Consider the following 16,656-nt stretch of genomic DNA (forward strand, 5'->3'; position numbering starts at 1 on the left):
GTATGGTCCTATACGTGGCTGGAGCGCTTCCCGGCTATTTTTTGGATAAATAAATACTTTTCAACAGGAATGTCATCAGATTTTTTTGTGGGTAATCAAAAAAAAACGGTTAACCCTGGTAACTTGGCGTCAGAAAAAATGATTGAACGTTTCTGAGTTAATTTTAAGGGTTTTTTCAAAACTAGATAACTGTGATGAATCATCGGAGATATAAAAACTCAGAGTCCACGTAGCAAATTTTTGATTTCTGTGACAATTTGTGTTGTAGCAGGTATCTAGGAGGTACATATGTCGTCATATGTTTAGAGTGGCATATTTCATTAAATTTAATTCAAAACAACGTATCGACGTACGACTGAATAGATATTATGACAAAACAAATGTCCTCAAATCCCTCCGTAAATCCTCTCAAAACCGTCTGAAAACATTCGATACATGTTCTGCCGTAGTGTATTTTTTAAGTTCAAAACACAGCGGATTACTGAGGAATACTATAAAAAAGGGACTACTTGTCTGGAAAACGTATCGTCTGCCAAAATGAATAACTCACTAGTATTGTTGATTTCAACTGTTGTTTTCGCGTTGGTATATGCAAACCCAGGCAAGGAGATAGATCATATGGACGGTAAGGAGTGTTTTGTAGGTTGCTGTAGGTTTCGGGTCTTACCCCGATATGCTTTTATAATTTTCACTCAAGATTTAACGCGAATTAGGGTTTGGCCCCATAGGTTTAGACTTGGGGTACACTGCTATCTGGGCTTTGATTCCTACTTAATTTTGACTTACATAGCTCTCACCACGAATTAGTATATTACCTACAGTGTTGGAATTCACCAACGTTAAGAGTTTGGTCCCACCACGATTATATTTTCACATTAACAAAATTCTTTAGGTGTTTGGCCCTACATGTTAACAGTTTATCACAACTGAACTATAGTTATAGTTAGAGCAACATTTTACAAAAAACACACTCAATCGACGCAAAATATCACGCTGAATACTTTTGCAATTGAAAGATTTTTGTTATTTCTCTTTCCGACAAAGATATAGGCTTTCAAAATTAGTGGGTGAGAGAAGCAGACAACGAGGCGAGCGTGCTGTCTGCGTCTCCCTTTCCTCTTCACTCTATCGAGTACCACGTGGTGTCAAAGTCCCTCATTTCGGCTTGATCTACGTAGATCTACAAAAAATGCGGTAGAAGTGACGCAGAGTTCTCAACTGATTTCGCATGGTTAAGAACCTGATGACGCCACTTTTTTGGGAAAAGAATTCCCGCTTTTTTTGTAGATCAAACCGTAATGGGACGGTCCGGCACCACGTGGAGTACCACTACTTCCAAGTGCCATACAAAAACTTGAGAGCATCCAATTTACAGGCGGTGCAATGAACATGACTGATATGGATCCTAGTAACATGACGGGAGGTCCAATGAATGGGCACTCGGCGGAAAAGTCTTCCGAGGAGAAAAAGTCACCTAGAAGTAGTCGTGGAGTTGGTGAAGATCTCAAAAACGCTGGCAAGGATGCTATGAATACCATGGAAAACGCTGGGAAAAATGCATGGGATAAGGCTGGAGAGTTGGGAAAATCTGGTTAGTATCTGGTTAGGCCTAGCCTAATGCCTCAACTTTCATATATTTTTTTAAGGTATTAACACCGTTCAATCTGCCGGATCTGCCGTGAAGAATGGAGCAAAAGACTTGGCGGGAAAAGTGGATAAGGCTCTGTAAAAATTTTATAATATTTGTTTGTTTGCATTTGGTGCAATTTTATTGATTTCCCTGTAAAATAAAAAAAATAAATGAATGAATAATCGACTCAAAACTCAGTTTTCTGAGCAGTATACAACACATTTAGGGGAAAAAGAGCATCGACCGCCCGTGCAGAAGAGCAGCCATGGAGCCCATGTTGGCCCTGTCATTGTGCACGTTGCCAGAGCTGTTGATTTCCAGGATTGCAAAGACTCCGAAGATTTTTAAAACTCGTTGGATTTCTCGGATGCACTGAAAATTGAAATCGATCACGTGGTGTCAGAGTATCTACTTTCGGCTTGATCTACGTTGATCTACAAAAAATGCGGGAGTTGTGACGCAATTCTTCACCGCCTTACCCCTTTTTTGTGCACTTGAAGCAGACTACTCAACTGATTTTGTATGGTTAAGAACGTGCTGACGTCACATATCTTTGGGCAAAAAATTCCCGCATTTTTTGTAGATCAACCGTGATGAGACAGTCTGGCACCACGTGAACAATCCGTTAAGAATAATCTTGCGCGTCAAATCTAACGTATTGTGTGCTTGAGATACACACCTGGAAAAAAGTTCAAACACGGTCTCAATGAACGATATATCCTACGCGCAAAAATATTTTTCACTTACTAGGTCAGGCCTGCATTGATCGTGGCACGCATCAAAAATAAGGACCAAATCGAAGGAATCCGTCCAAATTTCTGGCATTTTTCCAGCGTCGCATTGTATAAATTCGAGATTGTTGAAAGCCGCTCCTGATTTAGTTTTTCGTTGTTTCGCCTGCCGAATGGCATCTTCTCCAATTTCTAGCCCGACAAAATGTGCTTTTGGGTATTGCTCGGCGAGCAACGAAGAATGGGATCCACCACCACACCCGACGTCCAGAACCCGCATTCCACCGGTTTCAAGCTTCTCGACAACTCCGTGACCGATGTCCGGAAGCATATCAGTTATCACATGCTTCTCGTGAAGTGCCTGACTCATTTTTCCCATAAAATATTGAAATTTTGAGATCTCCGAATAATCGAGACCGTACGGCCCATCCTTTTTGAAGCATTCAATGAGTTTTTCAAATGGTTCCAGAAGAGTTGGCGTGGAGCCAATCATCACTAGTGCAAGACTATTGGTTAGCAGGTCCTGAAGAAAATTTATATAAATTTGTAAGATAATGTGGGTACAATTTAAAAACCTTCACATTCTCCACGTGAATCCAAAACTGTTCCTTCTCATTAACCTCAATGATTCCTCCACAAGCCATGCAGTTACACCATTCTCGAATATACATTTGGAAAAATATTATGTCGGAACTATAGGCGGCAGGTAGGCAGGCATAGAAAAATGTACAAACCTCTCTTTGCAACCGGCAGCGTTGGCAAGATGCTCCGGGAGCACTGGGCTTGCTTCACTTGAAATTTCAGACAAAATTTTGAACAAGTCTAGGCGTAGGCCAACGTTAATAGCATTCGAGACCACATTGCTTACTGCTAGGTTCTGAAATATAGTAGTGCTTTCATGCGCTATGCCTTCATGCATAGAAGGCAGCCTACGCCTGCCTGGTGCCTACTGCCAAACATACGAAAACCCCTTAATTTCACCACAAACTACAAGCAGGTTAGGCGCGGTAATTAGAGGCAAATCAACTCACGAATAGTTTTTCTTTCATTTTAGACGAAGAAGACATTTTTTGAAAAATTCGTAACCAGAAAAGTTTATTTTTGAAACTGCAATGTCTTTTCGTGATCTATAATTTTTTCTGCGATTCCCTCACATTGTCGGGGTCTCCGCAACTAATCAATCTCTAGCAAATGACCACCGTACGTGACTCTAGTCAATTGCGACAGCAGATCGTGCGGTCAAATGATCAAAAATTGGAAAAGGTCAGAATTTTGAGTGATGTCACAAAAAACATATTTTCGGCAAAGTTTGAAGGTTAAAAATTGTTTGTTGATTGAATTTTTTGCAAATTTTTTAACATTTAAATATATGTACATACTTTTAAATCGTAAAACTTGGCACATCCTACCTTCCACCTTCCACCTTCATCTACCTTCAGATCGTGCCGAGACCCACTCGAAAAGCATCATGTGCCTTTAAACAGATACGTTACATTTTTGCGGAATTACAATACTAGAACATAAAGATGTTCTGTTATAATAAAAGCTACAATAATTTGCATCATAGATCACTTTCTCAACCTACAAATGACAATAATCACGTACATCCTCCAGCCTGCTATAACTGTCTTTTTCTGGCGATAAAGAGCATTCGAAAAGGGTGTTGTATAACAGATCTCATCTTTTTTACACTTTGCGTCTCTTCACACTACACAACACGTGGACAACGGTATATAAATAGTCTCGATTTTCCAATTTTGTGTATGTTCAATTGATCACTATGTCGCAACAACAAACCTGTTCTACCTCAATGAAGGAGAAATTATTTGTGAGTTCTATTAATTTTTGAATTAACGATTAGAAATTTGTATATAGGTGTGCATATTTTGCAGAACCTCGCCGTCAGCAATGTAATCTCGAATGCCATTAACATTGGGAATCGCCTAAACTTGTTCAAAACTTTGGCTGATATTTCCAGCGAAAAGGGGCCAGTGCTCCCGGAGCAACTTGCCGAAGCGGCAGGCTGCAAAGAGAGGTTTTTGAGATTTTTTAAAGAGTTTCTCGAAAAATTGAAATTCTCTAGGTACATTCGAGAATGGTGTAATTGCATGGCCTGTGGGCAGATTATTGAAGTGAACGAGGAGGAGAAGTTTTGGATCGCCGCCGAAAATGTTCAGGTAATTATTTGCGTTTTTAAAATTTTTTAAAAATTTTTTCGGAAGGGTTTTTGAGCCTAAAATAAGGTTCATTGGTGTTTGCACAATAACTACAAACTCACGTGGTGTCAGATTGTTCCATTACGCTTTGATCTACAAAAAATGCGGGAATTTTTTGCCCAAAAAAGTATGAGGTCAGCACGTTCTTAACCATGTAAAATCAGTTGAGAACTCTGAGTGTCCTTTTCCGCATTTTTTGTTGATCTACGTAGATCAAGCCGAAATGAAACACTCTAACACCACGTGCAAACTATTATGTAATAACAGCGGGGCAAGTGAAACTTTTTTGAAACTACAGTAATCCTAATCAGGGGTAGGCCGCGAACGATTTTTCCGGAATTGCCGGAATTGAAATTTCCGGCAAACGGCAAACCGGCAAAATTCCGATTCGCCGATTTTGCCTGAAAAACGCCAATTGCCGGAAATTTTTGGCAAATTGTGGTCTTGCACATTTTTTTCTGGAAATTTTAGAATTACAATTTTAATCGGCAAAATTGTACGTATCCTACTAATTTTCCTAGATCTATTTGGAAAAGTAGGCAAATTATATGAAAATATCGAAAGAAAACGGGAAATTTGTTCGCCAAATCGGCAAACCGGCAAATTGCCGGAAATGAAAATGTTCGACAATTCGGCAAGTTATCAGAACTGAAAATATTCGGAAAATTGGCAAACCGGCAATTTGCCGAACTTATCGATAAAAAAAATTGCCGAACGGCAGTTGCCACCTACCCCTCATCCTAATGTATTCCTATAGTATCCCTACAGTAACCCTACAGTAACCCTCACCAAATGTATTTCCAAATGACAGCAACATATGTTTTCTGAAACTACAGTAATCGTGAGGTACTCATACAGTATTCCTACAGTAGCCACAATCCAACATCCCATCAAAAGCCCATTTTTTCCAAAACTATAGTAATCCTACAGTAACCATTGTATCATTCCAGGAGCTCTCCAATTCAAGCTTCGAAGCCGTGATGAACGGAATGATGGCCACCTTGTTGGAGCCTCTCGACGAGCTCATCGACTGCTTCAGGAAAGACGGGCCACTTGGCCTGGAGTACGCGCAATTCACAAAATTCCAATATTTCATGGGAACTATGAGCCAGGCACTTCATGAGAAGCATGTGGTAGCAGATATGCTTCCGGACATCGGCAACGGAGTCGTCGAGAAGCTTGAAGCCGGCGGAGTACGAGTCCTGGACGTCGGGTGCGGCGGTGGATTCCATTCTTCGCTGCTCGCCGAGCAATACCCAAAGTCGCATTTTGTCGGGCTAGACATTGGAGAAGATGCCATCCGGCAGGCGAAACAACGCAAGACTAAATCAGGAGCGGCTTTCAACAATCTCGAATTTATTGAATGTGACGCCGGAAAAATGCCAGAAATCTGGACGGACTCCTTCGATTTGGTGCTTATTTTTGATGCATGCCACGATCAGCGGAGACCAGATTTGGTACTGAAAATCTTAAATTTTCTAAAAAGATATTTTATAATTTTCAGTGCGTCCAAGAAATCCACCGAGTTCTCAAGCCAAGCGGGATGTTCGCTATGGTAGAGGTGCTCGGCTCCAGTAACGTATACACCGATAAAGCCGCCATGGGCCCATTGGCTGCAATGATGTACGGGTGCTCCATGTTCCATTGTCTCCCTGTCGGAAGTAACTGCCCAGATGCTCTGTGTTATGGTGCAATGTGGGGGCAGAAACGTGCTACCGACCTGCTTAAAAAATGCGGATTCCCTGATGTGAAGGTTATTGATACCCCATATTTCCCTATTAATGTGATGTATTGTGCCCAGAAAAATTAGGGTACTATTGAAGCCTTTTAATATTTTAAGTCCGCACAAGACCTACTAAATTAATTTTGTTTAATTTTTGTTTGAAATAATTAAACTCTTTCATGGCTGGCTGGGGAATACAATTTATTTTAAATTTCCAAAAATTCTCAATCTTATGTCAGTTAAATACATTTAGAGACCCAAATATTTCTTCGCAATTCCCATCGCCTCATCGTCACTTGAAAAAGTCAATTGTGAAACTTCATTGAGCACATCCGAGTACAGCTCCGTGGTGCTGAAAATTTAAGTTTCGATTAAAAAAAACTACACTATAAACTCACAAGTATCTCTCTGCAAAGCTGTTCACAGTGGTCACAATCAATTTTCCCTTGTTCTCGGGGCGACTAGCCAGCTCCACGGCAGCGACGACGTTGGCTCCGGACGAGATTCCACCGAGAATTGCCTCCTCGTCGGCGAGTCGCCGCGCCATTTGCATCGCATCGTCAGACTTGATGCGCAAAATTTCCGTGAACAACGAGCGATCGACGTTTCCTGGCACAATGCCGGCACCGATTCCTAGAAGTTTATAATGATAAGAAATGAGTGATAACGAAATGTTAGCACTTTCAGACTCCCTCATATTATGAACTGGCAGAGTTTCAGCGAGATGGTTCTGAACCTCGACCGCAGCCGTGACTTTTAATCATTCTTACACGTAGTGCCAGGCTGTCTCATTACGGTTTGATCTACAAAAAATGCGGGAATTTTTTGCTCAAAAATATGTGACGTCAGCACGTTCTTAACCATACGACATTCAGTTGAGAACTCTGCGTCTCTTCTCCCGCATGTTTTGTAGATCTATGTAGATCATGCTAAACTGAGACACTCTAACACCACGTGCGACAGATGTTCACCATGGGACTATGAAAACCCGTGAATGTAAATCAAACCTTGAATTTTGTGTGGCCCTCTTGGCAGCCCACTCAAGACTGAACTCTCGTATGGCTCAACCGGGTAGATCTCAATATTCGGATTCTGCTCGCGGAGGTATCTTCCGACTCCTGTCACAGTTCCACTCGATCCTACACCAAAGCACACAATATCAACTTTTCCTTCGGTTTGCCTCCAAATTTCTGGCCCAGTGGTACGATAATGAGCGGCTGGATTGGCGGGATTCGAGAATTGATCAAGGCAATGAGCATTTGGAAGCTTATCGACAAGCATCTCCACTTTCTTAATAACTCCCGGATGTCCTTCAGCTGGATCGGACAGGATCACCTCGGCTCCGTAGGCTCGGAGCATGGCACGACGCTCAACGCTCATGGTGGCTGGCATCACGAGAATCACCTTGTATCTAAAAATATCTTATTAAAGTTTTAATTTTTTTTCCGCTGTAAAGTCAGTTGTCAAACCCTCGAATCTTTCCAATATGAGCCAAAGCGATGCCCAAATTTCCACTGGTTCCCTCAACGAGAACCGTTTTTCCGGGCACAATTGTTCCAGCTTTCTCGGCTTCGTCCACCATTGACTTGGCAATTCGATCCTTGACAGAGCACGATGGATTCAGATATTCCACTTTGACAGCTGAAATTTACAAATTTTCAGCGAAATTTCATAAAATATTGTTACCGATTCTGGCATCCAAGCCTTTGGAAATATTTCGGAGAAGCACCAATGGAGTATTTCCGATAGTGTCCCCACTATCCTGAACCATCAATTCACGAGACATTTTCTGAAAATACAAAAAATTGAAGTTTCAAACAGCAGAAATATGAAAAAAAGAGATTAGAAAATTTAAATTTTTATTTTTAAAAAGATGGTTTATTGACGAAGAAAAGTAAATACAAGACGTCAACTGACTCTGCCTCACAACAACATAGGAAGGGAGGAGATGCAAGCGGGAAGACTGTAGGTCACTATTCACCTGCAGGAAGCCCAAATAGATCAAAATATAGATAAAGACTTTTTGATCTCTGAATGTTACCTGACGCAGATTTATTTCTCAGCGAAAATTCCCGCTTTTATTTTAGATCAAACACTGATGGGACAGCATAACACTACAGCTTTATTCAAGTTAAAAAATTTTTTGTTGAAATGTTCACTTTTCAGAAATATTAGTTTTCGATTTCTAATAATTTCGACCGAAGTTTCAGACTTTTTGTGTCTAAAATATTGCAAGTAAAAATTACTTTAGGGGGGCGGAGCCTAGTAAACAAGGTAGATCAAAAATAAATTATGAGAAAAATGTGCGATTGTATTTTTTCGATAATATATCTATTTTGAAAGTAAGAATATTATATGAAAATATCCAAAGAAAACGGGAAAAATTCGAAAAGGCACAGTTTTAAATGTATCCGTCCTATAAAAAATCCATCTAAAAACTTCCGGCAAATTAATGTTCGACAACGGCATATCGGCAAATTGCTGGAAACTAAAAGTTCCGGCACATCGGCAATCCGGCAATTTAAACTAACTTTTCAATCAACTCTAGCAAGTTTAGAAATACTGTTCGTAAAAGTTTACAAAAGTTGGGCAAAATTGAAACTTGGCCGAAATTTGCCAAAAAGTCGGCTAAGAATTTGCGGAAACCACAAAATACGATGGAAGAAAAATCGAAAGACTGCAAGAATTCGGTGTAAAATGAAACCATTTATAACCCCACAATCATCACACTCCGCCTTGTCCATGTCGATTTATCATCGAAAATTTATGCGCCTACTTTCCGCTCGATTGCTCTATGTCTGAGTCTCCACTCCTTGCACATGTCTCTCGCGGTGAACGTGACTTTTCTGATTTTTGTACGCGTTAACTGATGGTCACCAAAAGTAAACATCCCTTTTTGGCAAGTGGTTCAGCGAAAAGTGCGAATTACAGGACATGTGCTTTTTTATTTTTTTAAAAGATGGATTTATTGGTTGACTTGAAATTTACAAATAAAAAAAGCGTATACCGTATTTCTTCTATTAATATGGCTGCAATACTATTTTTCGATGGTCTTCCCGCTTGCAATACTAATAGGGAGTGCAAGACTATTAGGGAGTGCAATACTAATGTTCAGAACATTTTCTGACTTTGAGCTTACTAGTTTTTTTCCAGAAAAAACTCGAATCTTATGTGAAAATTCAGAAAATTTGATTGTAATTGCAACAAAAAGGTACAATAACTTCAATTTCATAGAAATTTTACCAAAATTGTTGCAAAGTAGGCAAAAAATGTTGTTCAAATCTCAAAATTAGTAGGGTGGGTTTGTACCAAAAAAAAAGTAGATGCAAGACTATTAGGGAGTGCAACACTCATAGGGAGTGCAATACTAATTTTCGGAGGGTGTTCAAGGAGCAATACTAATAGGGAGTGCAAGTCTAATAGGGAGGCCATACTAATAGAAGAAATACGGTAAATACAAAAATTGTGCAGCTATTCATTTTATTCCCTGTAACGCCTGTCCAGCGCGTGTTGAATCGCCCAAATTGACAAAGGGCGCATGTAGCCCAAGGCTCTGTACATTCCGTCGGAGGTGATGGCTTCTGGAGTCTGATACTGAAGTGGAAAGCGGTGCCAAATGGATTCGAAGAGCCCTTCAGAAGTTTTGAATGCTTGCTCATCCATGCCCTGGAAAATTTGTTCGATTTGCGCGTAAAATGTGGTTTATTACGTTTCTGAGACTGCGTAATGCGCAACATATTTGACGCGCAAAATATCTCGTAGCGATAACTACAGTAATTCTTTAAATGATTACTGTAGCATGTCGATTTACGGGCGAGATTTTCAAAACGAATTAAAATAGTTTATTTATCGATAGGTCGTCACGTGGTGTCCCATTACGGTTTGATCTACAAAAAATGCGAGAATTTTTTGCCCAAACAAATGTGACTACGACGCGGCGATTCAAATTCTCGAAACTTCAAATGATCACATTACTGAGGAGACGGCGAAACATGGATCATATATTGTAAAATGTTTCAAACTAGCCGACCTAGTTCGAAAAGGAAGGGTGCGTGGCAGACTTGGCACGTGGTGCCAGGTTGTCCCATTACGATTTGATCTACAAAAATGCTGGATTTTTTTGTCCAAACAAATGTGACGTCAGCACGTTCTTAACCATGTGAAATCAGTTGAGAACTCTGAGTGTCCTTTTCCGCATTTTTTATGGATCTACGTAGATCAAACCGAAATGCAACACTCTGACACCACGTGCCCTTTTGCAATGAAACTATGCAAACGCGCCCGAACGCAAAGGTGGACTCCTCTCGGTCATTTCATTTCATTTTTTTTTCTTGTCGAATCTGTTTTTCTGGCATATTTTCAGAGAATTGACATGATTATCAATTTAATTTTAAAAAAAAACTACACAAATACGGAGAAGCAAAATCAAAATCGAAGAAAAAGCCGGAGAAAATTAATGAAATCGACCGGAAAACTCCGAGAGGACTACATGACCGAGGATTTTTCCTCGTCCGCGCTTTTCTTAGGCCATTTTTTGATTTGATAAATGGAGTTTTCCAGTCTCCGGGAATTTGATTTAGGCCAGTGAGCGAGGCACGTGCAAACATTAAAATAGAGAAAAAAGAAATTCATCTCAAAAATTGAGCCCGTAAATCGACAGAAGAGCTACCGTAGCCATTTAAAGAATTACTGTATTTTTCGTTACGAGATATTTTGCGCGTCAAATATGTTGTGCAATACGCATTATTAGAATTTTGTGTTCCCGTAATATGTCACCCACTTTTTCAATCATCATCGCGGAGAGTGCATAAGTGATGCCAGCCCATACTTCTTCACTCTGAATGCTGGATCCGTCGACGCGTTCGCTGGTTCTGAAAAAAAAATGTTGTGCGTAAACTATGATGCAAGATTTGTGCAAAACTCACAAATACCCATTCACAGCTCCACATCTTCCATTATTATACATTTGAACGTTGTACTTGAAAATCGTGTCCAGCGCCGACTTCATCTTGTCCTTGGATATCTGAACAGGCTCATCCATTGCCGTCATCGCCCAGAATCCACACAACTGATCGGCCATCACGATCTTCGAGTTTTCCGGGAGCTCGTCAAACTTGAAAAATGTCCCGTTCCACAGCTTCCCGATGTACGCGTCATAGGCCATTTCGAGCTTCTCCTCGTAGTGTTTTGTGGGAAGCCCAGATTGTTTGAGCATTTCGATGTAGGAGGAGAGCGCCGCGATCCATAAGGATCCACAGTAGGCGCTGCAATATTTTTTTCTAGTTTTTAGAAACTGTGTTGTAGTTTTGAAATTCGCGTCAAACTTTTTGAAAATTGTGAAACTTCAGAGTGTCTCATTTCGGCATGATCTACGTAGATCTACAAAAAATGCGGGGGAAGAGACGCAGAGTTTCCAACTGATTTCGCCATAGTTAAGAACGTGCTGACGTCACATTTTTCTGGGAAAAAAATCCCGCATTTTTTGTAGATCAAACCGTGATGGGACAGTCTGGCACCACGTGTGCTTGGTCATTTTGGAACCACTTGAGTGGATTTTTAGAATTTTTCTACTGGCGTTACTCCACCTTTAATGTGCATTTTTTTGTCTAAATTGCGAAGATCTACGAGATTGTGAAAAACGGCAAGAATGCATTTTATTTTACTCGCAAATGTATCGCCTACCTTGTGCCTGTCATCTTCCAAACATCATACGTCTGATCGGCAAACCCGTCGTTCTCAATCATTCCGTCATTGTCTAAAAGTTGCGGTTTTTATTGGAACTCGGTCAGCCGGTGATTACCTTTATCCCAGCACTCCAACGCCCCGTCCACAATCTTGGTACACTTCCCAAGGAAAAACTCTAAGACTTGGCCCTTCTCGGAGCCCAACTCAATTAGCTTCCAGTCCCGATAACAACTTATCACAAACTTCAAGTTCAAATCCTTCCATCGTCCAGTGTCATGAAGAATGTACGCATTCGTATGGATCCACGGGTCGGCCACTGAAAGTCGCTTCTCTTGAATACAACCTTTGGCTGAAATGCAGCAAAAAAGCACACAAACGGGTGAGAAGGCCGGCCTTTCTAGGACTATGGTGAGTAGGTGAGTAAGCAGACAAGCAACAAAAGAACATGAACACACACGGTAAGTGGTGGGTTACGGTATTTCGTTTACTACTGTAGCGTAGTCGAGGAAAGGCCGATATGCGAAGCTTACTTGGATGCCCCATATCGTGGGGGATTCGGTCAACGCTTTTGATTGTCATTTGCTCGCCGTCAGCTAGTGAAGTTGCAATGTTGTTGTCCACACGGTCCATTTGGTCGGCTGAAAAATAATCGATATTTTTGAGATTTGCATTGGAGCACATTTGATGACTTTTTCCTGACGGTTAAATTAAAGCCCATTACACGTTTTTGTTTGATGCACCATGTTCAACTTAGAACGTGTTTACAGGGGAAGCACTCCACGTAGTGTCAGAGTGTCTATTTTTTTGACCTACAAAAATGCGGGAGAAGAGACGCAGAGTTCTCAACTGATTTCTAATGATTAAGAACGCGCTGACGTCACAGTTTTTGGACAAAACATTCCCGCATTTTTTGTAGATAAAACCGAAATCGAACAGCCTGGCACCAGGTGGCACTCGATGCGCCATGTTTGACACACACCTTTTTCCCGATTTAGCGGCGTAGAGGTTGTGCGTTGGAGCAGAATTGCATTGGATATGTAGATCAAAAACGAACTTTGACATGTTATTGCATCCCTGCTCTACGGATAAATAATACCTATTGTTTTGCAGCAAGCCCGCGCAATTTTTTTCAAATTTCTGAATCTATGATTTCAATAGTAGGACCCCAAATAATTAAAAAAAACTCACCAAAATCCAACTGCATGGACATTTCAATTTGAGGCCAGTTCTTTAAAATCGCCCAACTCGAGTAGAAATGCACATCATAAGTGTTTATCATGAAATATTCCCATGCTGAAAACCAAAAGTTCAAGCTCATGGTGCAACGCCAGTCTACTTACATTCCATGTATCCAAATCTACCGTACTCCTTGAACTGCTTCTCCGTCTGCTCGCTCATCAAACTCTCCTCGGTTTTCCAATCCGGGTCGTATTCAAACCAAACCGTACTTCCGTCGACAATATAGTAGAGCTCGTTAAAAATTGCACTTTTGTACCATTCCGGGAGCTTCTGGTCATTAAGCACCGGTGCCTGCCAGTCCTCTATCTTCTTCTGCCACGTGGAAAAGTTCTGCAGCCCGTGCCGGCAGATGGCGGCGGTTACCTCGTCGGCGTCGGGCCCGTTGAAAAATCTACAGTATCTTCTGGAAATTCATCATCTAATTATTTAAATTTATTATAAATTTTAAAACCGATTATAAAATCGCTCAGCAGTTCCGAAATGCACTTGCGGCATGTACCAAGTGAGTGAGAACTGGGTGTTGTGGGCCCCATCCGGTGGGACGAAGAATGATGAGCAAACTGCGATTCCGAGTTCTTTAGGTTTTGATGGAAGATGGTCGTAGGCTGGAAAAATAAAATTGCAACGATGTTTTTCTCAAAAAAAAAAGAAACTCACAAGAAAGGTGCCCATAGGCTTCCAAATCACTCCACAACCGACCTCCGGTACCATTTGGGTCAAAAAGGCACGTGGTAACCTTGGAACCATTCTTCTCTTCCGTACCGATTGCATAAGTCACTGGCATTCCTTTTACGGTGTGAGCCAGGGTTCTGACTACCATCGTGTCTTTCTGGATTTTCTGGCTTCTGAAAGAAGAAACCGGTAATTCAATGAGGAGTGCCGAGATCTGAGACTCTATTTTTTTAGACTCAAATTGTTCCAAAACTACCGAATTTTGTAATGAAATGCTCTGAAACTTTCTCATAAAAAAGTTATGTTGGTTCATTGTTTCGAGAAAAAAACGTAGCTAAAATTTCAAATTTCGGCAATTTGGCAAAGTTACAACTTGTTAAGGCCTAAAGCCCTAAAGCCCTCAAGACATCAAGACCTAAAGCCTTAAAGACATGAAGGTCTAAAAGCCTAAAGTCCTAAGGCCCTGAAGCTCCAAAAACCTAAAGACGTTAAGACGTTAAAGAATGTAAACTCACTGGCAAAGGTTCTCATCGTTCCATTTCCTATTCCCTGTTCCATTCCTAAACGACATTGTGATCGACACCTCCACCTCCTCATACGAATCATTAAACACGTGGAATTCAAAATTGGCCAGCGGAAGTGATGAGTCTGAATAGTCGCCGGGAATCACCGGCGACAAGTGCTCCACTACAACTGTAACTCCCGATGAGCCCAGCCGGAATTCCTGCCAAGCCCGTGGAAATAGGCCTCGATATCTGACGTCTTCCGCTGGAATGGTGGTATCCCATTTTGGAAGTACGGTCGCTGGAAACTCGGCACACGAGAGAATCGATTGGTAGATGAGCTCAAACGTCTTTTTCGAGTGCACCGTTACGATGAACTGATTGCACTTTTGAGTTTCCGTCTGTTCCTTGATTCCGGGAATGATTGAGAAACGGTTGAACCCGCCACGAAAATCGGTTCCAATTGAGCCGCATCCGATTCCACCCAGTGGGACACCTGAACACTTTCAAATTTGCCGACCAATAAGCGATGTGCGATGGGCTTGACCAACGGCGATGATTGGTCGGCGCGCGGGTTCTCTAAGAATTAATAAGCTTCCCGGAATGTTGACTTCAAAAAAAGGCAGGTTCTATTTATATTTTTTTTAGGAAATCACTTAAATCAACAAAAAAACCAAAGAGATTAACGATATAAAGTGATCCCTTGGTGTTTTGTTCTTATGGCTTCTGCTTTGGAAACCGCATAACTCTGCTGATTTTTTGATATCAAAAAGTTGTCGACCAGATAATTATTTTACAAAATCAATAGCAATCTGCTTTGCAAAGTATTCTCATTTTTAAATTTTTAAAAATAACTTAAAAATGACAGAGCTGCAAAAATAAGGGAAAAAAAAGAAAAATGTAACTCACCAGTATACGTAAAATGCCTGAAAACGTTAAAAATGTCTATGAAAGCTTCTCGACCGTTCCACCACTCCACAAAAGTGTGCAAAGCGACTCTGGAAAATTTTCATGTTATTCAGTGTTTTTTCATTGAAAAATTGAAATTTCACTGCATTGTTTTCAGCTGAAAGCTTGAATTTTATAATTTTTCATTGAAAATATTGGATTTTTCCAGTGTTTTTTGTCGGAAAGCTTGAATTTTCCATTTAAAAAATTGAATTTAATAGACATTTTCACCTGAAAACTTCAATTTGCTGACTTTTTTTATTGGAAAAATTAAAATATTTTTGAAAAAAAAACATACTTTTTTTTTTCAAAATTATACATTTTCTGATTTTAAAATTGAAATTTTACATAGTTTTTTCACCTGAAAACTTAAATTTTCTGACTTTTGATATTAAAAAAGTCGACATGTTTATTATTTTTTCAGCGAAAAATTGGATTTTTCCCATCAAAAATTGAAACTTTACTGCATTTTTTAAATTCGTAAATAATGCATTTTCTGGGTTTCTCATTGAAAAAAAAAACATTTTGTTTTGTTTTTTTCTCGTTGAAAAATTTGTTTTATTTTTGTGGAATTTTCCTGTTTTTTTTTATTGAAAAAAAAAAGAAAAAAGGCAGAATTGTATTTGCACTTCATTCACAAAAACTATAAGCATTCTTTATAAAAAAAAATAAATAGTACCTCACAAAAAGCGGAATCAGCTTAATCGAATGCTTGAGCCTTGGGAAAAAAGGCCGTGGATTCGGAAACTCGGGAATGCGATCTCCACGAGCCTTCCAGCCAATGCCCTCGAGCATCCGGTCACGGTGCTCGAAGCTCATTGTGGAATCTGGAAAATTGGAAAATGAGTTTACATGAGTGAAATTATAAACGTGATCTTTTGATAAAAAAAAAAAACAGGAAAAAAAATATATTGTTTCACCTGCAACAAACATAATTAGTTCTCATGTTTTACAGAATAAAGGATATTTTGCAAATATTTCAAGTTAGAAAAATAGTTTCATAAGAGACTTAGACATCAAAAGAACAACAAGTCACAAACCATAGAACTTTTTTATCGGAGGAGGAGAAATTGAGAGACAAGACAGTTATCACAAAATGAATAAAAAATAGGAAAAAAAAACAGATTGAAAATTGGAGTTTTTATTCGAGATAAGAACGCATTTTGTGGCAAACCACAGAAAAATATTTTATAAAAGAGAGAAGGAGAGATAATCATTTGATTTGCATATAAATAGAACACATTGTGATGTCATTGATTGTGCAATGAGCGAACACATGTGTAGTCTGTAGTCTTTGTGACCTGGACTA

The 16,656-nt window shown here is 40.0% G+C and overlaps 5 protein-coding genes across 7 annotated transcripts; 2 read left to right on the forward strand and 3 right to left on the reverse strand.

The window, feature by feature from the left end:
• Positions 1-522: 522 nt before the first annotated feature.
• On the forward strand, positions 523-1,823 carry R08E5.4 (Dauer Up-Regulated). Its single transcript, NM_071642.3, has 3 exons — positions 523-625; positions 1,376-1,591; positions 1,647-1,823. Exons 1-3 carry the CDS (start codon positions 538-540, stop codon positions 1,727-1,729), a joined length of 387 nt encoding a protein of 128 aa, NP_504043.2. The 5' UTR covers positions 523-537; the 3' UTR covers positions 1,730-1,823.
• On the reverse strand, positions 1,754-3,471 carry R08E5.1 (Methyltransferase domain-containing protein; the record flags this gene model as incomplete). Of its 2 annotated transcripts, none has more annotated exons than NM_071643.9 (5): positions 3,393-3,449; positions 3,096-3,238; positions 2,937-3,054; positions 2,378-2,884; positions 1,754-2,002 (listed from the first exon to the last, which is right to left on the reverse strand). In NM_071643.9, exons 1-5 carry the CDS (start codon positions 3,426-3,428, stop codon positions 1,853-1,855), a joined length of 954 nt encoding a protein of 317 aa, NP_504044.3. In that variant the 5' UTR covers positions 3,429-3,449. The 2 variants fall into 2 exon arrangements, with proteins under 2 accessions (NP_504044.3, NP_001317767.1); NM_001330809.3 differs by having other exon boundaries at positions 1,853-2,002; positions 2,937-3,032; positions 3,393-3,471.
• A 502-nt stretch (positions 3,472-3,973) lies between these two features.
• On the forward strand, positions 3,974-6,562 carry rips-1 (Methyltransferase domain-containing protein). The gene is made up of 5 exons (NM_071644.8): positions 3,974-4,189; positions 4,254-4,396; positions 4,445-4,538; positions 5,528-6,034; positions 6,082-6,562. The coding sequence occupies exons 1-5, from the start codon at positions 4,142-4,144 to the stop codon at positions 6,385-6,387; spliced, it is 1,098 nt and encodes a 365-aa protein (NP_504045.1). The 5' UTR covers positions 3,974-4,141; the 3' UTR covers positions 6,388-6,562.
• Positions 6,489-8,089, reverse strand: cysl-3 (Cysteine synthase 3). Its single transcript, NM_071645.7, has 5 exons — positions 7,987-8,089; positions 7,770-7,941; positions 7,308-7,711; positions 6,699-6,933; positions 6,489-6,652 (listed from the first exon to the last, which is right to left on the reverse strand). The coding sequence occupies exons 1-5, from the start codon at positions 8,084-8,086 to the stop codon at positions 6,550-6,552; spliced, it is 1,014 nt and encodes a 337-aa protein (NP_504046.1). The 5' UTR covers positions 8,087-8,089; the 3' UTR covers positions 6,489-6,549.
• Positions 8,090-9,249: 1,160 nt separating this feature from the next.
• R08F11.1 lies at positions 9,250-16,170 on the reverse strand (the record flags this gene model as incomplete). Of its 2 annotated transcripts, NM_001330810.5 has the most annotated exons (13): positions 9,250-9,966; positions 11,081-11,171; positions 11,226-11,564; positions 11,983-12,055; positions 12,101-12,301; positions 12,516-12,623; positions 13,174-13,278; positions 13,326-13,627; positions 13,676-13,829; positions 13,882-14,069; positions 14,412-14,895; positions 15,309-15,397; positions 16,027-16,170. In NM_001330810.5, 13 exons carry the CDS (start codon positions 16,164-16,166, stop codon positions 9,781-9,783), a joined length of 2,460 nt encoding a protein of 819 aa, NP_001317760.1. The 2 variants fall into 2 exon arrangements, with proteins under 2 accessions (NP_001317760.1, NP_001317833.1); NM_001330811.3 differs by lacking the exons at positions 13,174-13,278; positions 13,326-13,627; positions 13,676-13,829; ... (2 more) ...; positions 15,309-15,397; positions 16,027-16,170 and having other exon boundaries at positions 9,781-9,966; positions 12,516-12,615.
• Between the last annotated feature and the right edge of the window lie 486 nt (positions 16,171-16,656).

The sequence above is a fragment of the Caenorhabditis elegans genome, chromosome V, assembly GCF_000002985.6.
Source record: "Caenorhabditis elegans chromosome V".
NCBI classification, from domain to species: domain Eukaryota; kingdom Metazoa; phylum Nematoda; class Chromadorea; order Rhabditida; family Rhabditidae; genus Caenorhabditis; species Caenorhabditis elegans.